Below are 27,472 nucleotides of genomic sequence, written 5' to 3'. Positions count from 1 at the left end.
TATTAGTTACATTCATACAATTTTAATAGGAAAAAAATTAATATTAAAAAATATATCATGAGATTACATTTTTTTAATTTTTTTAAGTTTAGGCAATAAATATATATTATATATGTTTTTTGAATTTATTAATAAAACAAGAATGTAAATTAAACTTACTAAAATAGAAAATAAATAAATGATAAAAATAATATTAAACAGCTCTTTTATTTGTACTGGTATTTTCTTGTATTTTTATAGTTTTATTAAATCAAATATTTGAAATAAATATTTCCTATTTAAAATATGTTTTACATATGCAATATATTATAACTAGGTACACTATTCGTGAATTTAAAAACACATTTCCTAATTATTTTTTTTAACATTTATAATTACTGATTTTTTCTTTATTTTTTAAATAATTTTATGACAAACCTCTTCTTTTTCTACAATCTGGACAATACCATTTTCCTTTAGGAGGCACCATTATACCAACACATTCAAAATGAAACCACTCAATGGCACAGTCTACACCATCACAAGCAATCATTTCGGATACTTCATCATATGGACACTGACAGTAACAATATAATTTATCATCTTTTTCAGTAGCTGTAGCACCAGCTGCGCTATTTGCAATTGGTGGATTCACTGCAGGTCCATCTGTTTCACTTTCACTGTCCATTTCACTACTGCTACTACTATCACTACTACTAACCCGTTTTGTTGATCCTTCATTAATATTTAAAGTAATTCTATTATCTTCCATTCCTCTAATTGACTGTTGTAGAATCTTTGGCTGGAAGCTGTATTCTGGTGGTAATACTGTTTGTGGAGGATGCTGCAATTGATGCTGTTGCAATAAAACATGTTGAGAATTAACATCAGTTTTTTTCCATTTTGCTGGCGGGGGATGGTGTGAATGTTCATCATCTTCTTCGCTAGAATAACCATAAAATTTATTTCTAATTCGTCTCCTTTTTGACAACCTTTTTGAATGAGAGTCAGAAATTGGATGTTGCTGCTGTAATTGAAGAGGTTGATTAGGTATAGGTATGTTACTATTATCAATTAAATTCTGATTTGGTGAAAGAATTGTCACAGAGGATTGTGTAGTACTATGATAATTTAAATCTGTAACAATTTGTTTACTAAGTGATGTTGAAAACGATGTTGATGGCTGTGATGATTCGTACACTATATTATGCATTCTAGCAACACGCCTACTACTATTATCCAACTGAGATGACTTTTTACGTTTTTTAGACTTAATTCTCTTTTTGCTTTGTGAATGGATAGTAATTGTAGTACTATTATTACTAATTGTAGCTGGTAAAATTGGAGTCACTGGGGGTGTTACATGCACAGGTGAGTTATTGCGAATGAGAGGAGGGCCATTAATGGAAGAAACTGTTGAAGCTGTACCATTATTAACAGGTGCAACAGCAGCTAAAACCATCAATTGGTTTTTTTTTTCTGCTAACATCTGATTTGCATGTCGTTGAGGATACTGATCATAGAATTCTTCATCTGTAGAAGTCTCATCTGTTTCTAAATCTGATTCTCTTATCAGTGGTTCTTCAGGTTCAGGTGGAAGTTCAACAACTGGTTCTTCAGCTACTGGAACTGGTTCTGTTGATTTTGTGACATCTTCTTTTCTTTTGTTCTTTAATCTTTCCTTCTTCTTTTCTCGTTTACTAACACTAGAATTATGATGTCTACCTTCAGAACTTGAACTATCTGAATCAGAACTGGAGGTACTGGAACTGTTCGAACTTGAACTTGAACAACTACAATTAGTACCACAACTACAACTACTTGAATCGCTATCAGTGCTTGAATCACTAGAGGATGAACTGTTATGTTGTTTTAGTACTTTCTTTTTTGGAGATTTCTGTTTTTTCTTTAATGGCATTTCTGGAATGGTTTTATCCTGATTTTCTGCTGACAATAGACCAGTCCCTTCAGAACTATTAAGGGTACAATAATCATGATCGATACTTGAACTATGTTCTCGATTTGCTGACTTATCTATTTCCATATTTTCATCTACTGAAGTTTCATTAACAGCATTTGGAATACAGTAATCGTGGTCTCCTAACACTGCATCCTTTGCGACAACAGAACTTGATGTACTGTTCGACTGGGCTGACAATATAGAATGCTTATTGGTAATATCTAAATTTCCTCGTTTTTCTTGTTCGGCTTTGTAGGAATGAAAACTATCCCAAATTCCATCAACAACTGTTACTGGTTGTGAATTGTCTTCAGTATCTGCTCCCGTTTCAGGAGTGTTAAGATCACTACTCTTTGATTTTGTATTCTTTTCTTCCCTTAGAATATCATCAGGATTAATTTGAACTTCATGTGTTACATCTTTTCCTAATAATGGCTGTGCTACTTTATTGTTTGATTGTAACGATGACGATTTTACTTCTTTCTCATCATCAGAATCATCACTTTCAGAAGATAGATTTAATGGAGGTAAATCATAAACATCTACGACTGGTTTTATTTTCTTTTCTTTATCTCTCTTATTTTTTTTTCTATGTGGTTTCACAGCATTTTCACTACATTTATCAGATTCTGGTTGAACATTGCTGGTTGATTCTTGCGGTGTAATTATTGGTGATTCGTTTACTAATACAGTATTCTCATTTGAATTTTTCTGTATATCATTACACGCCACTAATACATCCATTTTTGAATTATCTTCTACAGGAACTTCGCAGTGTATTTTTTCATGTTTTATTAAAAGTTTTTTTGATATGAATTTCTGGTTACATATAGTACATGAATAAGGACAGTCATCAGCATGCATCCTTTTATGAACTTTTAGTGCTACAGCTTTTGAAAAGCTGAGATTACAGTCTTCACAAATAAATACAGTAGGTGGTATACAGAAATGATAAACATGAGGCCACTTTTTTTGAAGGCATTTTTTACAAAGAACGCTTTCAGTACCATGCTTCCAAAACAGATGCTTAGTAATGTCTGGTTTATTTCTGTAAGCAATACCACATCTATAGCATAAATGATGTAACTTATGTTTCCACATATGTGTTGATAACTTTTGTTGATCACCAGCAACTTCTAAACATATATCGCATGTATGATGAGATTTCCGTAAATGAACCATTAATCTAAACGCTGATGGTATACGATCTAATTCACAGAAACAGCATCTGAACTGAATGTCTTTTGAAACATATACTCCAGGACACATATGGCAAAGGAGTTCACTGTAACTGTAGAAATTCGCTTTACACATACTACAATATAATATTGTCTTCTGATGCACTTTACGTTTATGGTTATACAAATCTTTATGAAGATTCGTAACATAATTACACTGAAAACACTCATAAGTATGATCATAACGAACAAAACAAGATTTATCAGAACTATCGTAAGAATCTGTGTTAAACCAAGTGTCTTGTAATTCATCAAGTGATTTCTTTAATCTTTCAATAACATCTTCCACAGTTTCATTCTTAACAGGCATATATCTATGTTCAGCTAAAAGATGTAATGCTAACTGCTTTCCATTAACACCTATTTTAATTGCATGACTGCAATAACTACACGTGGTACAGGAAGTTCTTACACATTCCTTTATGACAGACTGAGAACTTAAACTATCCATTTTATCTTCTAATGTTAAAGCCATTGACATAACTTCTTCACTTGCAAGTTGAATTTTATCACCATCAGATTTTACAGTTTCTTCTTTATGCTGAGGTACATTAGTTTTATTCTGAGATTCTTTAACATTATCATCAGTCATCTCACTACCATTTTGCAATGCATCATTATCCCCATCTTCATCATCATCTTCATCTTCTTCATCATCGTCCTCCTCGTCGTCATCATTATCATCATCATCATTATCATCATGATTACCGTTATCACCATCACCCTCACCATTTTCATTACTATCATTATCACAGTTATCAGTTGGTTCAAGTGTATCATTTTCTGACCACACACTAATATTTTCATTACTCTTAGCTTCTGCAATTCCTTTATCTTGCTCTGTGTTAAGTATATCGTCTTCTTTTGCTCTATTTTCACTGCATTCACCTTCATCAAAATCATCATTATCATCATCCCCACCACCACCCTCATCATCACCATTTCCATCACCACCACCAACGCCAGTACCTTCATCATCGTCATCATCATCATCGTCGTCGTCATCATCATCAGAGTAAGAATTATCTTCTTTAGTTCCTTCTGAAATAACAACTGATAATTTATCACTATCTTCACTTTCATCTGATCTATCTACTGATTCTTTTATATCCTTTTTTTCCAAATTATTTTCTTCTGGCACCAGTGATGATGCTTGATTATTTAATACATCATCATCTCCACAGTCATCATTTAATACCTTATCTTTTTCAGAACTGAAATTACCTACATCTGTATTTTCATTTTTGTCTAATTCAATAATTTCCTGATCATTATCAGTAATTAATGAATTTGGTGAATCACTGGCAGTATTGATAACATTACTATCATCTTCAACATTATTACTGATAATTTTATTTCCTTCATGTAAATTACAAACCATATTACTTTCATCAACCTTTTCCTTATTTATCCTTTCTATATCATCATTTTCATTTGAATTAACTGTGTTGTTTTCATCCTCATCAAATTTCTCTTCAGGCCTTTCTAGTTTTGTAATACAAGGTATAATACCTGAATTATCAGTATAATTTACAGCAACTTCATTTTTTTTATTAACACATTCTTTATCCGAATGGATATCATTAACATCAGTCTTCTTCTCAATGTTTTGTGGTTTTATTGAATTGTCATCTGATGAATTTTGCTCATCATTTGCATCAATAACATCTTCATTATCACTATTTTGATGTGTGCTAATACTTTCATTATCACATGCTTCATTAATTTTTAAAATTTTATTGTCCTTTTTAACAGAAGTATTCTCATCACTATCTGGATTAGTCATGCTACTAGGTACTAAAGTTGTATTTTGCATTTGACTAATAGCATTTTCTTTATTATCTGATGATTTCATCAATAAATTCTTCTGACGACTATCGCATTTAGAATAAGTTTTATGATCAAACTGTTTCTTTTCTGGTGTTGACTGAATATCACTATCATGGGCAATATCAACATGACAGAAGCTGGCAGCACTACCTACATCGTAATAATCATCTTTTTCTGAACCCTTTGAATTTACAGGCGCATTAAATTTATTCCAACCTTTTTGAACACTTGCTGGTACTGGAATATAGTATTTTGTTAGACTCATATTTGAATTATTACTGGAATTTTTGTTATTTACTGAAGTTGATGGAGAATTTTGAAATTTATTAATATTAACACTGGGACAACTTTGAAAATGGCCACATTTCACACCACATAAACTACATCTTTGAGCAGAATCTTTTACTGCTGGAACGGTAGAATCTTTACTTCCAGTCAATGTTGGCGCCAAAGATAAGTCTTTACACTGGTGATCAAAAAAGTCCTCCCTTTCAGTGAACATTTTTTCACAAGAACAACACGTTAAATAACACGAACCTTTAAATAGATTTAAAAATTCTTCTGGAGACTTACATGTTTTCTCATGAACATTATGTTTAAATAATAGATGTTCAGCTAATTTATCCGCAACTGAAAACATACCTAAACAAAATAAACAGATATGCCGCTTATGCATATCTCGCATATGTAAAAATAATTTCCAGTTCTCGTAATAAGTACCACAAGCTGAACACAAATAAACTTTTCTAGTAATTCTAAAATTTGTCGATAAATTTGAATCACCCAATGGTTTTGTAGGTTTCACAAGCGTGTTAGAGCCACTTTTATTACAGCAAACTAATTGATGAGCATTTAAAGAAGCCATAGACTGAAAATGTTTTTCACCGCACCTTCCACACTTAAATTTTACTGTTGGTTGTAAACCTAAATACTGAGCATATTCTGTCAACTGATCTTCACTTTCCTCTTTAGTTTCAGCAGCTGATTCTACCATCTTTCTCTTAGCTATTGATGCGTTTCTTGCAGATCTCCTGAGTTCTACTATTTTAGGTTTTTCCACTACATCATTCATACAACCCTTATCGCATCCAATTTGCTCTTCTTTCTCGACTGGAATGAACTTTTCTGCATCTGATGTTTTCCGTTTCTTAAAACCTCTAAATTCCACTGGGGATGAACTTGATGAATCCTTATCAAATTCATCCCCACTTTCATTGGAATCATCAGAAGCATTTGATAATGGGCGCTTCCTCTTATTACAATGTTCTAAGTTATCAACAACACTGTCATCAACTTTCTTCTCTATCAAAATTTCTTCACTTTCTGTACAAACACCACCACTAATTTCTTCTTCCGAAACACAGCTCTCACTTTTAATTATTTCACCATTAACTTTGTTAATACTACTACTACTGCTACTACTATGATCTGATGACTGGGAACATAGATGCCTGTCAGTTCCCTGACATTTATTTTTATCATCATTATCAACGTCACTTCGTTCATGATTAGTTAAACTTTTTAATTTTGTTAATGTTACACTATCACTTTCTTCTTTGTCAGGGCTATGAACATTATTTTCAGAAGTAATAATTTTGTTATTTATCTCCTTTGTAAAGGGAACTTCTGATGTTACGTTTACAAATGATGTAGAATTGGTTTTGTTAGCACAGTCCACATCTTCATCCTCCATATTCCTAAACATAAAACAATAAAGAATTAAGCAAACAAATATAACAAATAAATGTTTTTGTACATTTGCACATAAAAATCAGTGATCCTTTACCATAAACCATCAGTAATATATTTCTTATACAATTTAAACAAAATAAAATATATTGATAATCTGGGAATCTGCATAACAGTTCAGGACCAGGCAAGCAAGAGGAAATAGTAAAAGGGCAATCTCATTTTTTGATTTTAATTTAAGTAATTATAATCTAACTACCAATAACAGTAACCAGCTTTTTGTTTGTTATATTTGTAATATAATGATGTTAATAATGAAAAATAAACATTACTGTGTGTAAAAAAATGTAAATATTTTTATAACACTAAACCTAAACAGCATTTGGATGAAAGAAAGATGCTACTGTTCTACTGAGAAAATTGGTAAATTTTAATTTTATTTTAGGATCATTCTATATTATATTATTATCATAAAATAACCTTTATATGAAGATCTGGACTTTCATTTGATGACAAAATTACACCTAGTGATATTTGTGCTAAATCTCACGTTGGGATTTTAATTTATATGACTCCTACAGAATATTGAAAATCATAAAAAAATATCAATGCATAACACAATGACTTATTTTCATACTTTTTTTATTATTTGCATCACTAATTATTAAATTTTAGAGCATTTTCATGTGAAATAAAATAATAGTCATAAGAATGTAAATAATATTGGGTACTAAAAATAATTTTTTAACTTCTACAGAAGAGATTTTTAAAGTAAGAAAATGTACAGAGTAATTATTATTACTTATGGTACGTGATTTCAATTAAATTTAGACTACAAGGAATTACTTTAAATGAATGCGATTTAACATATTAAGGATGCGTGTTGAGCCACAGTCGTATCAAAGTTCAATAATTTTATAATCTAGAATTCTCTGAAAATTATGCTATAATGTTTAGAGGATTAAGTTTCATTGTTTCACATGGTGAATCAATAATACTTCACTCATTTACTGAACATTAAACAAAAAAGAGAAGAAAAAGGTAATTTCTAATTGTTTATTATTTATAGCATAGTATAAAATTATTTTACTGTTTTCAAAATAAATTCATTTTAGGAGTTAAATAAAAGGTTTGACTACATGACAAAAATATATTCTTTGATGTTAAATTATATTAAACATTAGATAGGTACAGAACGATATAAAGACTGTAAAAACTTTATGAATTTGTGCTATTATAAAAAAAGACTTTGTAATACCTTCTGAGTACAATTTCTCACTCTTGTGCATGGAAAAGAACTACAGGGCTCCTTTCCTATGAATTTTTCACTAATCTGGACAAAACTGAACACACTTGGGAAAAATCATGCATATGTAAAAAGTAAACTTGTCATAATCTTCAATGATGCGTTAATGAATGAAGAAATTGAAGTTTTTTCTAATGTAGTTTGGCAATTAAGAAGGCCTTACAAACTTTAGATATTGATAGTCTTCATATTGTGAAAAGGGGGAAACCTCATTCTGTAAGTGAGATCTTAGTACACCAATTTAAAAAATTATATTAGGTGAAAAATGATCAAATATTGATTTTATACAATTTTCACAAATGTTGTAGTTTCTTGCCAATTATGACATGGCTAATAATATAGAAGCAGAACTTAAAGTAAAATAAATGAAAGTTTGTTTTATTCACTTCAGACAGACTAAACAGTTGTCTATTCATGACAACTGTCATGATGACAACTGTCAAATTCAGTTGTCTATGACTAAACAGTTGTTTATTCATTTCAGATTAAACAACTGATTTATTAAATAAAGATTAAGAGTTTAACACGTCACTCATTAAGATATATTACTTTCAAAAACTTCAGCAACTTATTCAAATGAGATATTTTCTAGATTTTCGATGAGTACAAAAAACTGATTGAAAAAAAAAATGTTTTTTGTTCTGATGGAGCTCATGTGCTACTGGAAGATAAAGTGGTGTAACAACTTATCGGAAAAACATGGCTTCTGATGTTACCTGACTCACTATTTTGTTTACAGGGAAGCTTTGATGGCCAAAGGTATATCATGTTAGTAGCATAATACTTTATTAAAAGGAAGACCTCTGGATAGCTTTCTACTAATTGACAATGACAGAGGTAGTCACTGTCAACAGCTTCTTCATTCTGAAGTTATTGATTAGTAAGTAAGATGCTCACAAGGCTCTAAATTAAGTTGCAAAGTTCTATTTATTTGAGTATAAAATCAATGATAACAAATACTAATTTTTTTTGCTGATGACTTGCATGTCTTAAAAATTATAATTTAGTTTTCTTCTATTAATCTCTATGAGAAAATATTTTCATCACTAACTGAAATAAATTAAGTAGAAATTGACTTATTATAAGCTGAACTCAGACTAAAGCTTATCAACATTTATCTAAATTAAACATTGAATATATATATATTTTCAACATTTATCTAAACACTAAATGTTTACATTTACCAGGTGTGTAAATATGAAACCGGAATTTGACCATAGATGGCCCTAGCTGTCACTGTAGTTACCGTCAAATCACATCATTGGCGCCATTTTCTTTTTTTGACAGCTGACAAAGATTTTCAACTCTAAACAGTAAAAGTTTCATACAACAGCTAGTTTTAATTAGTGTTGAACATGTCAAGTTTTGTACCTACAAACTACGATTTGCAGACAGCATTGATTTTCTGTTACTATTTAAAGAAAACTGCTGCAGAATCGCATCGAATGCTTGTCGAAGCTTACGATGAGCATGTTCTTGGTAAATCACAGTGCTTTGAGTAGTTTAAAAAATTCAAAAGTGATTTTGACGTGAGAAACAAAGAACATGACAGACCATAGAAAAAGTTTGAAGACAGTGAATTGCAAGCATTGTTTGATGAGGATGATGCTCAAATGCAACAACTCGCGGATCAATTAAATGTAACACGAGAAGCTGTCTCCATACATTTGAAAGCTATGGGAAAGATCCAGAAGATGGGAAAATGCATTCCACATGAACTGAATGAAAGACAGCAAGAAAATCGAAAAACCACTTGTGAAATGCTGCTCGCCAGGTACAAAAGAAAGTCATTTCTCCATCAAATTGTGACAGGTGATGAAAAGTGGATATATTTCAAGAATCCTAAGCATAAAAGATTATGGGTAACTCCAGGCGATCCATTGACATTGATTTCAAGGCCAAATTGCTATGGAAGACAATGCTCTGTGTTTTGTGAGGTCAGAAGGGTGTGATCTATTATGAACTGCTAAAACCTGGTGAAACAGTTAATACTGAACGCTATTGACAACATATGATTGATCTGAATCAAGCATTGTGTGAAAAACAACCAGAATATCAAAAAAGGCAACACAAAGTGATTTTACTTCATGATAATGCACCATCACACACAGCAAAACCAGTCAAGGAAATGATTGAGGCATTCAGTTGGGAAATACTTTCACATGCAACTTACTCACAAGACTTGGCTCCACCCAACTACTATTTATTTGCATTGATGGGACACGCACTTGCCGAGCAGTGCTTTACTCTTATGAAAATGTACGAAAATGGCTCAATGACTGGTTTGCCTCAAAAGAGCAACAGTTTTTTGGCGTGGCATTCATAAATTGTCAGAGAGATGGGAAAAATGTATAGCTAGCGATGGACAATATTTTGAAAATATTTTTTATCATTTTCATACAATGATCGTGTATTTTCTATACAAAAATTCAGGTTTCACATTTACACACCTGGTATGTATGTGTATATATATATATATATATATATACACACAAACTATATACAGTAGCCGCCGCATAACTGCAAGCTTGGATGATCAGCCCACACATCACTGCTATACTATTGTTCTCTGAAACAATGGTACATCATGATTAGTCATCTTAGTAGCATAAACATAATGCAACTGTAGCTTACAAAGCAATGCATTTTGTGTTTACAGTATTTAGTAAGTGACATCATGTTTCAAATACAAAAAAACTATTTTTATTTTATTTTTGTTCCTCTTTTGCTTTTCCATGTTCAGTTCCGTGGTTCTGCCTCCCATTACGATTCTTTTGGTGTGGGTGGTGTATTTTGTTACATAGTCAATTAATGTACGATACAATGTTTTGTAAAACGTTTTTATCACCAGGTGATTGTACACACAGATAAGTCCTATGTTTTAACATCTCATTCAATGGAAAAATCATGGGCTGATGACAGTGGTGCATGACTTCATTTACCAATAAAAGTGAATGCTTATTTATAATTCACACCAGAGGTGAAATGGGCTTTATTCCAAATGCAATATTAACTTGGACAGCCAAATAAAAAAGTGGCGATTACCATAATAGTATGGATACTTAAAAATATTTTGAAATGCGCTGAAGAAAAATTAGTTTCTACCTTTCTCCTGAGACTGTCATATAATAGTTATTGAAAATGCATAATATCCTTTCTGAAAAACTTCCAGTGTCATCAGGCAAGAAACAAGACATGACTGTTTAGCTACAGAAACATCATATTACATTTTCGTGTATGAACACAATTGTATGAACTAATTATGTTGAACAAAAATAACAAAATGATATCAATTTGACAAACTGTTGGAAAGAAGTGGGCATCAAGATCTGCGGCTTCCACCTTACCATCCTGATTTAAATCCAACAGAGATGTTATGGTCATAGGTAAAATGAAATGTTACAAACCACAACACAACATTTAAGATGTCAGAAGCGCAGAAACTGTGTGAAAATAAAATGAATTCAATGAGTGACAAACAATGGAAACCTTACTGTGAAAAGGTTAAAAAAAATCAAAGCTAAATATTGGGAGCCAGGAATTGTTAATAGGTTCACTGAAAGAATTTTTCATTGTCTCTTTATGTAGTCACAGCAATAATAGTGACAATTACATTGAAGATAGTGATGACAGCAAGGAGAGCATTCTGGCTGATGAATTAAACAGATAATTCATTTTACAGTATTAACCATCTATCACAATATATACTGTGTGATCAGTAGTAAATAATATTTTGTCATCCATTACTATACTTGATAATGTACAGTACAGAATTAGTCAACTGTATTTCAATTAAAAATTGTCGCATTCATTTGTTAAGAATAGAACAATTATTTGGTGAGAGAAATTACTAACAGTGAGAAACATGTTTTTATGTTGGGTTGTAATCGTCGCCACTCCAAGCTTGTTGTTACTTGGCAGTGACTGTACAAATACTTGGATCTTATGATTACACTTTTAATTGTACTTTGCTGCGGTATTGGGTGATCACAGACATTATCTGGGCAGCCTGAGAGGGCTAGTTTTAGTTTGAGAAGTTTCTGGAGTAGTTTTTTCAACATAATTGCTAAGCATTTTCAAACTGCTTCTTTTTATGTTGTACATTTCATAACTCCAGTGCATAACATAGTGAATTGGTTGAAATTCAACATATTCAATTAAATAAGCATTGAAAAGCAATAAAGCATTACACTGAAAAGTTTGTCTGACACAAAATCCAATAACCCTCTGACATCTACATTCCATCTTGAGTTTCTTTGCAACGCTGAGAAAGTTTTCTCAAAGTTTTAAAGATCTTTCTCTTCTTTAAACCTTTCTATTGTGTTCATAAATATTTAACACTTTTTTTTATATTTGGGTCAAGCACTTGACCCAAAAGAGAGAAGTGTTGTATCTCTCAGGTTGCTGTAATATATTTTTTATGTACTGTAGGATGCAGTACATACTCTTCAAATATTTATGGACTACTTAATTCTCATGAATATTTGTTGGAGCTATAACTTCACCTAACATAATTCAAATGTGTGTTTGCTTTGAATGCTGCGACTGCCTCTTGATCAAACAACATATTTAGGAAAAATATTGGACTTAAAAAAAAGTTGGTGAAAATATTTTTTGTGTTAAAAGTTGTAAGTGTGGAACAAACAAAGTCAACAAGCAGTTATACTGTACAGTACCAGTAACTGTTTAACCCTTTGGGAACAGATTCAAATAGCATATTATTTTCATACAAGCAGATAACAAGACCTCAACTGAAATATTTTTTAACACCTTCACGGAGAGAACTTGTTGAAGATTTGTTGTCAATTTACACATTTAGCAAATAAAAGAAACAAAACAAGACTGTTAGATCACTATAAATTAAAATTAGTTAAAAAATGCATTAATCTGATAAAGAGACTGAATTATGTAATTTAATCTGATGATAAATTGCATTCCTGGAATAATTATTAAAACTGCAGTAGACATAATTAACTAAATTAAATAACACCTATGTTACAAAACCAAAACATATGCTTTTTTGTAATAATTTGTTTGCAGTACTAAATTAATATCTTATATCACTATCAATAATTCAAAAACTGGATTATTTCCACATCCTAAAATTATATTAATAAAAGATTCATATGTGTATTTAATTTTCCCCCAAATTCTTAATTTATTTAATTTTTCCTAGTTTTGAAAATTAGTGTAACAAGGACTGAAACATAACCAGAACATTGTGAATATTACAAGTAAAAAAAAGTAATTATGAAACATTCGATCGGAACCTGTCATAAATTTTACAACTACTGTATTTATTCAATTTTCAAAATACACTTGTAAACAAAAATTTATTTTTTTATTTAAAACAGAATTGGTAAAATTACACACATAAAAAATTTCACCATATATTACAAAATAACAATAATGCATTAGTTTTGAAATTTTTTTGAAGCAGGCACAAAATGACCATCCCTTGGAAGTACATTTTACCTTGACGATCCTTGGTATAAAGTTATATGTAGTTACAATCTAAATCACATAAAAAACTGTTTAAATTGTAAATGTCAAAAATTAATTTTATGCGTTCAAGTCCCAGCTGCTTGGAATCTGTGCCTTCCTTACATGCAGATTATTATTTTTTTTATAATAGATCTTTCTAAAATTAAGGCTTCTTTAGGGACTCATATATGGATGAATAAATCTGAAAGACTGTAATTCAATTCGTAAATAATGAAATTCTGTATCTATAGATTACAATAAATTAATTTTAATAGAAGTTACATATTTAAAATAAACATAAAAACTAAAATTTAAAATATACATTTTAATATTACTGCTTATAATCTTTTTCTTGAAACAGATTTAACTTCTGACAATAAAAAAATTATACTGTCTAAAAATAAATTTCTAATAAGGAAAGAGCTGCTGCACTCAGGATTAACACGTGTTAAGCCTAATACAAAAAAAAAAAAAAAAATATACATATATAAACTATGATCATGATAACCTAAGGTTAAGGAACTTATTCTAAGAATGGTTAGAATATAAACCTATAAAATGCAGGACCTCAAAACTGCTGCAAACTGTAGTCAATTTAACATTAATTGCTAATGATTTTATAGGTAAACATTCATTCCTCAATGATGCATTTAATACTCTCTTCTTTTAAACAAATTAACTATTTAAGATAACAATGAAAAGAACTTCATAGTAACAAAAGTACAAGGTAATTATAAAATATGAAGGAAGCTAATAAAAACATTTATAAATACAAACTATGAAAACAAGATAGTTATGTAATTTATTTCAAATATAACAGAAAGGTACTATGAAAATTTACTACCTACTAAGAACTATTTACATTTAATCTCTAAAATAAAAAAAATACAATATCAACAGTGAAAGAGCATGAAAAAACAATTATATTTTTAATCAATGTAGACCTAACTTTTTTCTAGAGGATAGCGGTTTCATAATATTTTTCAAGCAGTTGGTAACATATTATACATATTTTTTCTTTCTATCAACTATAAGCATACCAAGAAAAAATTAACTTACTTGAAAGAAAATAATCCTCCAAAGAATAGTAGAAGTTATTTTTTAAGTCTACATTTACATCTGTTTACTAAATAAATGAAGAGTCCAATTATTCCAACTGAACTTTCCTGTAAAGAATAAAACCATACGCATGTATACATATATATAAAGCAAATAATTACAATAAAACACAAAAAAAAAAAACAGAAACAACAGTAACACAAAAATTACAAAATATAGAATGCAAAACAAAAAAAAAAATTCACTGTTTATAACTATAATGTTAAACTAATGATTGAAAACTATAAAAGACAATAATATAAAACACGAAACATGTGTAAAAATATTAACAGCAAACAATAAGACTGATTTGTAAATCAATCTAATTAGTTTCTAAATAAATTGATTTACACAATTGTATTAATTTAAATCACACTAAGTTTTCTATTAAAATTTATTTTATTATTTACAGAAGTATAATGAAATGCCTAATTATATAAACAAAATTTTGGACTATTCAAGGATGAAAGCATTACAAATAGACTTACTTTTTATCTTCATAAACAATCACCAGTTTACAATGTTATAACTAGCAAAGTTAATAATAAAATTTATCTAACTCGAGAAAATTAATGAAGCGAACTTTTCAGTATAAAACATACATAACATTTACCATGTCTTGAAACATTTTTGAACATGCACAGATAAAATAACAAAAAAAAGTGTTAAGTAAGAAAGTAAACTGTATCCTTTACAATTTGATGTTATTCATTAAATTTTCATGATGCCTTGTTGAAAGTCACCCATTCTTTGGAATTAAAAATTCAACCAGAAGACTCAAATCAAGTAAAGAGTTTCTTGTTGGCTGCTCATTTCAAACTAATACAACTATTATTTAAATCAACATTCACAAATATTAGGTGGGGTGGAGAATATTCCAACTGAAACATATGTGATAAGGCTTCTACAAAATCCACCAATTAAGAAGAAGGCTTAAGAATGTTAAATATTTGTAAGAAGCAGAGTTTTTAGATACTGAGTACCTGCCAATGGGCCAAGCTACATTTAGTAAATTGGTTTCTGAATATAACCAGTAAAGACTACATATTGTACTACTATTGGTACAGTTTCACAGAATTCTATTGATATTTATTAGTGGCTCACTACCCCATGATCAAAATTACATACAAGAAAACCACCCACAAAAAAAAAATGCCAAAAATAATGACTTAGTATTCAGATTAGACTACTGAGATTTGGATAAGTCTTAGGTAAACTGTTTGGAATTGAAAATACTCATAATTAAATAATACATTGCAAATAATGTAGTTAAAATGCCTATGAATTTAATTTTAAATTATGGTATAAGCATAATGGTAAATGTACTGTCGATTGCAGAAGAGACTGCAAGGATGAGGAATGTGGCCTTTGAGTAGTGTGTGGTTGACATCATGATACGTTATTGTTAATACTTTTCTAAAACATTCTTCACTGACCCTACCTTTAATTTGTACATTCACTGTCTTCCCTTTCACTATATAAACACATACACACTCACTCACAAACATATATACACACACACAGCCGTATGATGATACATCTGCAGTCTTAGTTTTTTTAAACTTTTTTATAAAATTCTTTCTTATAAATTAAAAAAAAAATCATTTTTATATTAATTTATTTGTAAAATTTTTTTTTACCAATAAAGGTAAAAAACAGAGGATGAAGGAAAGTTGGGAAAAACAATACATATTTCAGCTAAAACATCTTCTGCTAACAGCTCTTCATCGTCGTGTCACTGTCATCCTCTTCTGCGTTATCACTTTTTTCATCATAAATTTGTATAAGAAAATTTTCCATTAAGTTTTCTATCAATCTGGCATTTTTCCAACATTCTCTTCCTTTTCACAGAAAATTCCTGTCTTCTTTTGAAATGGATGAAATTGCTTCACGTGTTTTAGTTATCGGAGCAGTTAGATTCCCACCAACATTTTCATTTCTTATTAATATTTTTATATTACCCCAAACAAATTCTAATGGATTTAATTCACATATATATATGGTGGAAGCCACAGCATTGTGACCTTTTAATTTGAATTTTATCTAACGGTAGATCTTCCTTTTTTTTTTGTGCTTATCAATTAATGTCTAGAACAATGACACAATTGTTTGGTAGGTTAGGTATTACTTTTTCTTGCAGCCACTTTTCAAAATTTTCAGCATTCACCTGGCCATCATAATCCCCAGATGCTTTCCTTCCCTTAAAAACAAGTTCTGCTCCGGTTATGAAGCCATTTTTTGTACCAGCATGAACAACAATTAGTCTGTAGAACTATGATTTGCAGATATGCCCATGACTTCATTACGTTGCCAGCATTTTCCAAACTAAGATTGTTGTTCACCGACATTTCATTAATGTCGACAATAGTTACTCCGAGTTCTCTTTGATACTTAATGGTCTGGAGATACCGAGCGTGCCAGTTCACAATATCTGATCTTTCTATGAAAATGTTTCTCATATTTTGACACCTTTTCCATTTGAACCCCATTTTTTCAAGATTCTTCTGAGTGTATGCAAACTCCAAGGAAAATTAATCGCTTCACAAACAGCCAACCACAATTTTTGTGCTGTTGGAACTTTGTTTGTGTAGAAATCTACATTAAATTACAAATTAAGTTTCTATCGAATCCATCGATGACGATGTTCCTTGATGTTTTGGTCTCTTTTTCCCTTGAGTTGTAAGAACACTTTCTCCTGCTTCCAAATCTTCCTTCCGTATCTTAGATATGGTGCTCATGAACTCCAGTGTATCTCGATGCTCTTAGATTTCTTTTCTGAATGGGATGCTCACTTTTATCCTTGCTATACTCCTCATTGCACTTATTTATAACTACAAATTATTTCTCGGGCTTCACTATGTACTGTTTGTTCTCATTTCTGTTAGCTATTAAACTAATATATTTATATAAACAATAATAAAAATATACAATAAAACTTTACTATCTAAGAAAGAATAACATTTTTAAACAACGCTTCGCAGAACTAAATAAATAAGAAAACTGCCAGAGTAAAAACGTCTCGACAGTTAGAACACTTCCTAGCGAATGAACAAAGTAATAATATGGGAACTGCAATAACAAGGCACTTGCAACTGAAAACACAATGTTTTTGTTTGGACTAGTAACAGTAACACTGCTATAGAAACCACACTAAGAACAGTAAATGCTCACTCCTCAGCCCCACTACAGCCGAAACTCGCATTCTCGTTTGCAACTGACAGTAAAAGCAGCAGTTGATAATAAAAAATAGTTTGCAACAATGAATCATATCACATATACAAAATAGCTTCAACCATCTTGTCAGCTGTCTATTGTTTGTCTTACCATTGGAATTGATTTTTTATGGCCATGAACCTCAACAACCCCTGCCAGTTGTAAAATTCGAAGCAAGACTCGATTTCTCAACATGAAAGGTTATAATGCTTTTGAAATTTATTTAGAATTGTGTGAGATTTATGGGTCTACAGTAATGAGTGAAGGAACATAAGGCAGAATGGTGTCTTTAAGTTTAATGAAGGCCATAAAAATATTCATGATGAAGAGAGGAGTGGAATGCCTAGTATTAAAAAGATGATCTTATTGAACAAGTGAATGTAAAAGTTGAGAAAACAATCTACGGAGTACAGTGTGCACCACTGGATGGAGTATAGTGTCCACTTAACCTTGGACAAGAAAGTATTTGTTAAGTAGCTGCCCTATTGGCTTTTCCAGTAGAATGGCTGATACAATTTACGTAATACCACCTATCAATGGTGGAAAGTAACAAAGATTCAGGGAGGGGTTAATTAACCTCAGGAGAGTACGGTAATACATCAACTTATCCATAACTATGAATTAAGATAATATTCAGTTCAGGATTTGCTACTGAGTTAAGAATTACTACATTCTCACATAGGCATGTGGCACCAATTATCCAATGTCGCATCATACTTATGGGTCCATGTCAAGTGGACCAGTGGTCCCCAGTCAACCATCTCCAAACTTCATCAAATTTTGTGTGGACATTTGCTGTGGTCTTAAATGCCATTTTACCAAATTGTAGCGCTATATCTGCTTTGCTGATTTTCTATGATCTCTTGAAAAAGGGTACTTACTGGTAGTTCGTACATACATGCAAAAAATTCTAACTTTGAAGGCAATAATAAAGCTGTAGGTTTGAGTTTTAATACTTTCGGTTAAAATTTTATGCTGAAGTCAAATATGTTATTCACAAGTTTCTTTTAGCACCTGGTTTTTAGATATAGCAGCTGAAATTCAGCTAAAATGTTGTTGCAACATATTGTTAAGTCAAAGTTTGAGCTTATATAATTCCTTATCTAGTACTTTAATCGGAATGAGACTTTGTAATCTGAAAGAGGGCACAATTATGTGTAACATCATAAAGTTTCAAAGCAACTTGAGGCTTATGTCAGGAGATATTCATCATCAAATTTGGTTAAAAAGTTTTAGCTCAATTTTTTACCTACCTTTGAAAGGTTACATCTCAGGTGTACATTCTTAGATTTTGTTAAGTTTTATAATAGTAAGAAAAAGCAACTTTCAAAGTACAAAATCAATGCTTTTAGACCTATAGTTTATAAGTAGTAGAAAACCCAGTTGAAAGATAATGCATCTTTCACACAAGGAGTAAGTTTTCTGTAATGTTTATGAATTAAATGAATACTCTGTAGTAGAAAGTAATCTTTCTACTAAGATTAAGAAGAGGCAAAAAACCTTCAAGGAAAGCTCTTCAATAAAGTTTTCCATAGTCGCCTATTGTGTCTTCAATGTGTCTGTCTGTACAAATCCACTGCTTATATTCTATTAGTTCCTACAAGTCATAATCTTTAAGTTCATCTAATAAATAGGACTCAATCCAATTATTCCAGAACACTATTCACAATGTTGTAGCATGCAATCATTAGATTCTAATCTGCAGACAGTTTCCTCAATCAATACCTTGTAGTCATTCTTTGTGGATAATGCAGCTATCATGAGCTTAACATTTTGATGAATGGTACAAACACAAACTGAATGTGTGCCAGCAACACAAACTATAATGGACCGTTTTGGGTTGAGTTCACAAAATTTTGAGAAGCCAATTTCACAGATATAATGTTTGCAGTGAGTTATGAACATCTATTTTAAATTGCACAGAAGTAGATGTTTCTGCATGTGGACTTTTCAAAATCTTTCTTTCCTGGACAGATTCAGGAAAATTCATCTTCTTCAAAAAATTTGAGGACCCATTGTTTAATATCATCCTTCAATTTTTTTTCTCAAATTTCTGGTGTTGTCAAAATACAAACTTCAGATTTGGGCTTCCCTGTCCTGCTTCACCATTCAAATTGAAACCTAGAATTCATCAGCTGTTTTCTCAATACTCCAGTTACTAGACGCCAATGTCAAAATGTGAAGTCGTTGTGGGCGAGCAGAGATAAAATGTTTGGCTTTGAGCCCTTCAATCAGGATACCCAGATCTTCAAATCCTTGACACTGCTTACTCTTTAATGTTTGCATTTTATCAGTAACACTCAAACCAGTAGCAGCTACTGCTGTAATAGCAATAGAATCTTGTGCTCTTCTTACCTTTTGTTTCAAATAGCCTTTTGCTCATTTGCCAATATATTTAAGCTTCAAAGGAGAGATTCCAAGTGGTGACAGTCAGGCATCCATTCTTCCAGAAGCCTCTAGCATTTCCACATCACTAGATTCTGATTCTAGTTTATTATTTGGCTAAATCTCTCTGAGTCAATTCTTGCCTTCATTGTGGGCATAAATTTTGACCTGGCTTTGATTTATAATTTGTGACGTTTTTAATTGGTCAGCAGAATCAATATCAATAGGTCACAATCCTTTTTTGGCTTTGTGCGATTCTTTTCCAAATGGATTACAGCAGTTCTTCAGCAGGAATTCAAACTTCATAAGCAAAACAGCTTTATGATAGGGACATATGTCAGCATCTTCATTAAACCTAATTCTAGATCTCCACTGTAAAAGTTCTATGTCCATTGCTGATAGTTCTTTCACAAGCAACAAGAAAGCTTTTCCATAATTAAATGTTAAAAGACTTGTGGCATTCAGAGTCATCCAGCTTGCCAAAATAGTAGGGGACAAGAACTTCACTCATTTTAAAATAATTCAAAACACAGCTGGATATAACAATAAATGCCACAACTGATTATAGAAGTTATCCACTAACAACTAAGCTAATTTACTAAAAGTTAATACTTATATACACTTTCTTCAAAACAATGAACATTCTAGAATTTTCTAGAATAAATGGATTTTCCAGAAATTTCTACATTTTACAAAATGAATTTTTTCAGATTTGCCTAGAAAAGTTCTACAAAAGTCCAAAATTGTTTGGAACACTGCAAATCTTTTTCAAGATATTCTAAATTTGAGAACATTCTTTAAAAAAATCTTTAAAATATTCTGAAGTACTAAGTGTTTTTCACCTTCAGCTGTTTTAACTAACTAGAAATGTCCAGAGATTAAAAATCTGTCACATGCAAAAGATTAATTATCTTTGAAAAGCTTTTTTACCTATTATAATATGAGGGTCAAAAAACAAAATGTATGGATTATGTAGTTTGAAAGCTGCCCTTTCCACCTATTATAAAACTAACAAAATCTGAGAAGATATACCTGAGATATAAGGCTTTGAAGATGGACCAAAAATCATGATAAAAAATTGTTAACCAAATCTCGTGATTGATTTCTCCTGACATAAGATTCCAATTGCTTTGAAACTGCAGGATACCACACATAATTATTCCCTTTTCCAAATTACAGAATCTCATTCCAATTAAAGAATTAGATAAGGAAATACATAAGCTCAAAATTTGACTTCCGAAATGTAGCGACAAATCTTTGGCTGAATTTCAGCTGCTATATCTAAAACCATATTACAAAAGAAACTTGTGACTAACATATTTGGATATAGCATAAAAAGTTAACAAACAGTACCAAAATTTGAATCTGTATCTTTATTGTTGCCGTCAAAATTGTTAGTCAAAGATATCAATTTTTAAATATGTTCAGAAACTATAATTAAGTACCCTCCTTTTCAAGAGGCAACAAAAAATTAATCATAGCAGTTAAAGATCTGCAATTTGGTAAAATGGCATTTCAGATCATGGGGAACCTCCACCAAAAATTTGACAATATTTGCAAATGGTTAACTGGGTACAATTTTCAAAACTGGATCACTTGACATGGAATGACCCTTATAAACTAAAATTTTTCAAGAGGATGGATGTACTAACTGGTTCCTGTAACTGGGTATGTGTAATCAACAAACTACTACTGATCAGTATTGGGTTACTATAAACAGAATCATTAAAAGTATAATGATTCTAGGATTTGCATAATTTTGGATAGGATTACTCATGAGGAATAAGGCCACTCACTACTTATGCACTTTCTATCTAATCCAAGAAGTAACAACAAAACAAAAACTGTTATTTATAGTAAGACATATTGCATATATCAGAATACACTAATTTTGTCTCTGACAACAGGCCTCAATCTATATATAATTCTGATAATGACCCTGTCATAATAAACATGATCTAACACAGTGATTCCCAAATTGTGTACCATGGTGCATCGGGTAGTCACCAAAGCCTCTTCACAGGGGTGCCGTGAAATATTATAAAAGCTTCATAATTAATTGAACCAACACATTTATAATCATTAATTTAATGTTTAATAAAGTAAAAAAAAAAATAATGAAGATACACACGTTTTATTTACTTTTATTTCTTACAAGTAGTCATACTTTTACTTAGGGCAGGGCACCATGGAAAAATTGTAATTGAAAAAGGGGCACCGTGACTCGGAAAAGTTTGATAATTACTGATCTTCTAACATGTCTAATTAAATTCAAATGTGTAATAATAAACGTATATTTCACAACTATGCAGCTATATTTATATGCAACACACCTGTAAATATTTTGTTATTCAATCTGTATGAGTTAAACATATTGTGACATTATATAAAGAAACTGTTTATATTCACTGCAATTATTTCTTAACTTTAATTACAACATTTTATTCATTACAGTCTAAAGAATCTAATTACAAATTATCAATCTATGTAACAACCTAATGATCTAAACATATTGATATATCAACCCCAAAATTCAATTTCTTTTTAACTAAAAAAGAAAAAAACTAGTTTGTTAAAACAAAAGTATTGCACATTTTGCCATTCTTCCCATGGCATGTGTTAAGTGTTTAAAAGAATGATTATAAAATAAAAAAAACAAAATGTTGTAATTTTCATATCAATTCTAGGAGTAACTTGCACAAAATGAGCAATAATTTAATAGAAATTGGCATAAAAATTTCCCAAAATAGACAACTATAATTTTTAAATATATACAAATATGATAAGGGTTAGGCGCATTATACCTTTCAATTTTTTTTAATACGGCAACTTTTTGTTAATGGTTTCTAATAAAAAAGGATGTAGTTATCAAATGTAGATATAATCTGTGAAATATCAATAATTTATCATAAATCTTTAAACCTTTCAAATACACAGCATAGACTGTTTGGTAACTCACTAAGGTGAAAACTGCTACTGAAGCTCTCATCAATATATAAAAGTGTACAAAACATTAAAGTTGAGAAAGAAACATGTTCTTTGGTTGAGGACACTTCTCCTCGACCAAAGAAAGCTCGAATGAGAAAATAAAAAATCAAGACCATGCTGATTTGTTTTTTAGACAGATTGTTCACACAGAATTTGTGCTCCAACGACAACTGCTATCAATCATGTTTTTTATAAAGTCTTTGAAAGCCTCAGGAAAAGAGTGTTTCATATCAGAATGGATATTTCGAAAACTCTGATGCTCCACCATGATAATGCCCCTGTCACACAGCCATATCTATCAAGTTTTGGATGAAAACAGGGTTTCCAATGGTTCCTCGGCCCCTCATATTCGCCTAATCTTAGTCTGTATGACTTTTTTGTTCCCCAGGATCAAAAACCACTTGAAAGGACATAATTTTGGTGTCGAATACATCCAAAGGAGCTGATGGCAATTCTAGTTGAAGCATTCCAGCATTGTTACAAAGAATGGAAACAATGTCTCATTACTTTTCTGCCACACCTCATATAGCAAACTGTTATTTGCTGTATCAATACAGCAAATAATTTTACACTGGCTCAATAAAGCACTTCTATTACATAAATTGTTATTATAATATAATGACAACTAAATTAAAAATTAAATTTAATGATTTTCATACTTTTAAACTTTTTTTAGTCTATGTTGCTATTTTCAGTAGCTCAATGCTCACTTCGGTAAATAAAGCTAATGTCTTTATCTATTATACAATTTGAAAAAAATACTAATTCAATGAAGCTTACAGCTCTGAATCCATAACAAATATAGATTACGCTTTTGATCTAGATTCCAAATGAGATTTATATGCTTTATTTATTGGAAATAGTGAAGCAAGCAACTGACTAAGAAATATAAAAATATTTATTTGCATTTAACAGTGATGTTTGTGATAACCAGAAATTGAACCTTTACTCTGTTATGTACAACTGATTAATAAGGCATTAAATTCTACAACAAAATTAGTTTCCAGGCAGAATAGCTTAAATGAGAGAATGAAAATCTTACTACTATAATATGCATTTAATTCAATGAATTAAATTGAATGAATTTAAAATGTTGAATGATTGATATGAAGGATATGTACAAATTATGCAGTTAATTGATATGACATAATAATGAAGAATATTGGACCTTTTTCTCTTTGAAATTTATTATAATTTATGTATTGTTAGTAAATATAAATATTTAAAAAAAAACTTTTATATTATATTAATACCTATTTGCAAATTTTAAGTAGATAAAAATAAACAAATAAAAACATTCAAATTGGTAGAAAAACTAAATTTTTTTTTTATCTAATAAATAATAATTCTATGCTAGTTATAATAGCCAATAGAAAAGGTCCCCAAGAATGACATAGGCCTACTGCTAAGTTATTTATTAAGCTAAATGGCTAGTTTTATGATGAAAAAAAAAATCATTTTCAAATTGTCTTTGATGCTGGTGTTTTAACCCTGGTGACTACTTTTAGTGGTGGCAGGTTTTTTTAAAATTATACAGGGTCAATCTATTTGAAGTGACCCAAGAGTGGTTGCTTGAGCAATTAAAAAAAAAATTGAAACTTGCCCACTTGTTTCCTACATGTCTCAGGACCTTACAACTATTTTAAACAATTTTTTACTTATGCAGTTTACCTGTGGCAGCCATTTTTGTTATGGTGCGCACACCTATATTTGTGATAAGGGTTTACGGAAAAAATCACTCAATTAAAAAACTATTGGTCCTCAACGGATGAAACAAAAAGCAATTTATTCACATTTTCTCAAGATAAAAGATTGGTCCAGTGGTTTATTCATCTATCTCTGTTCTTTCTATGAGAAAATTATCAATAAAGTTGAACATGAAAAATGGTGAAATTTCATTTTTAGTAATTTTTTCAAGAGGCAGGGATGGCACACAGTTTGAATAATTTTTTTATATGTAGGTACATGTTAGCAGTTTTACCATAAATATTAATTTGAATTTTTGAAAAAAAAAAATTAATTTGCACTACTTACAGTGCAAGGTTTCTTGTGTATTCTACTAATAAAAAAGTTATAACCTTTAAAAAATATTAAAGCATTTTGAAGCCAAAATTTGAATTTTTGTATTTAATAATGTAATGTAATATTTCAGTTCATAAATTCTAAGTATGGTGTGTTTATTAATTGTTTTCTGTGGATAGTGATTAGTTCTGTTTTTCATTCAGAAGGGAACATGGTATCCAAACATTACAAATTTGTAAGCTATCTTCTCTCCAAGCCTTTCTTTATTTCTATTAATGCTATGTAATCTTTGTTTTGTTTTTAAATTTATTTTGTGTGAAAATTATCACAAAGATGACTTAAAATATTTTGAAGCTAATTTATTGGAAGTATTCTATTATAAATTCATGGTTACCAAAGTTTACAATTTTAAATTAAACAGTGAATGTGCATGATCAGAAAAAGCAATTCCTACACTCTGTGTAATTTCTAATCACAGAATTTTTCTTATCTGCTATTATTGAAGGTGAGGCAGATCTGTACAAAGCAAGATCATGCTCAGTTTTAGATGACATCATAAATAATGACTACTACCTTTATACACTTTTTCCTCATAATTTAGGCCTTTGTCACTTTTTTTAGAAGTAAACAACTAATTCATTAAATAAAATGTGATTTCATAGTGTCAGAGCTACAGGAAACATAAAACATGGCAAATTACAATATAAAACTACAACAAATTTACTTAATACGGTGTTACTAATAAAATGAAAAAGTAAATAAAGGCTATGATTTAAGGGATTCTAGAAATTCCAACATCTTGTATCAAAATATGCAGTTAATGTAAAAGTCCTCTGAATTGCACAATTAATATCAGATATATCTTAAAAGTAACTATCATAATACTTCCTTTTGGCAAAAACTCACTATGTCATTACATTAAAGCAGTTTTTACTAATTTTATTAAACTTAGCAAGAATGAAATGTCAACAGTGGAACTAATAAAGTTAGAAAATAATCTATTATCACAAGATACCTTTACAAAAGAGAAATTAAATCAACTAAATTATTTGTACTTGCACACTAATAGATTTAATATAACGAATTATGCCATTTAGACTAACTGCAATGTGAATCTATTACATTTTGGAAAGAGCAGAAATAATGTACTTCAAACAAGTGAAAACTCAAAGTTCATATCATCAAAATAATTCCAACCTCGGACAAGAAATTAGAAATACTACAATCTTAGAAACTTCCTCAAGCATATAAAAAAACCAGCAAAGTAAATAAAGCAAAAAAAAAAAAATGAATTTAAGCTAATGTATGATTTAACTGATTATAACTGAATAAAAAATATAAACATATTGCTGAACCTAAAGAAAATGAAATTAAATAACAGTATAAAATAGGGGTTCTAATAAGCTGACTAATTAGAATCTAACTACTAGTTAATTAGAATGTAAATCAGTAATGACATTCTTCAAAGAAAAATTTGACATTATTGTGTAATGTAAACAACTATTATAGGTTATTTTTCAACATTCAAAATTCTAGATTTTGCAGTAGCTTTGTGCTAAAATTATCACAACCTCCATTAATTCATAAGAATGAGCTGCTTGCTATCTAGCCTAAGCTGCAGTTTAAAAATACATACTCTATTTTATCTTAAGCTTCAAGATAACAATAAGGCACTAACAAGGTTATATTTACAGGTTCCATGAAATACTATGCAATTAAAAACTATAAATAACAACTAAAACTATAAATTTAACAGTAAATTTAGTGCGTATCATGCATACCCTGTTCACTGGCCATTTTACTCGTAGTATGTGAATGAAAGATCTTTTCAGAACCTAGGCTACACAATGATTCTCACTAATTCACAAATAAGTCCACCAACTTGAACACATACTAATCATTATACAAAAATTAATGTCCAGCAAAACCTGACTGTTGAACGTATGAAACAAACTATTCATAAATACTAATTTAAGACAACATTAAAATGTCAACCTCGCTCAGCTTTCATCCCCGCCTAAAAGGTTAGAAAATGGCGTCCTCTACTAGCGAGGAAATGCGAACTGTCTGATTCGACCAGTGCTCAATATGAAAACACTAGAATTATGCTTTACTTCGGCAATTTGTGGTAAAATAAATGGTTTGAAATCACTTTCTGAAATTCCCCCCATCGTTTTTCATTTGCTATGAGGCAAGGTAAGTATATATTACGAAAGAAACACTTAATTCTTCCTACGAAGACATTTATGAAACTACCAGTATGAAAGATAACGTTGGCCA

At 30.5% G+C, this 27,472-nt stretch overlaps 1 protein-coding gene across 1 annotated transcript; it reads right to left on the bottom strand.

Annotated features, from left to right (window-relative positions):
* Positions 1–27,472, bottom strand: MESR4 (misexpression suppressor of ras 4). Its single transcript, XM_075364350.1, has 3 exons — positions 26,974–27,472; positions 14,546–14,652; positions 1–6,704 (listed from the first exon to the last, which is right to left on the bottom strand). Exon 3 carries the CDS (start codon positions 6,698–6,700, stop codon positions 407–409), a length of 6,294 nt encoding a protein of 2,097 aa, XP_075220465.1. The 5' UTR covers positions 6,701–6,704; positions 14,546–14,652; positions 26,974–27,472; the 3' UTR covers positions 1–406.

The sequence above is a fragment of the Lycorma delicatula genome, chromosome 4 (assembly GCF_047948215.1).
Source record: "Lycorma delicatula isolate Av1 chromosome 4, ASM4794821v1, whole genome shotgun sequence".
NCBI classification, from domain to species: domain Eukaryota; kingdom Metazoa; phylum Arthropoda; class Insecta; order Hemiptera; family Fulgoridae; genus Lycorma; species Lycorma delicatula.
This window is presented reverse-complemented; position numbering and strand designations above follow the sequence as displayed.

Coding starts and splice junctions, on each gene's coding strand:
- MESR4 (XM_075364350.1), bottom strand. CDS start 6,700: ATGGAGGATGAAGATGTGGACTGTGCTAACAAAACCAATTCTACATCA.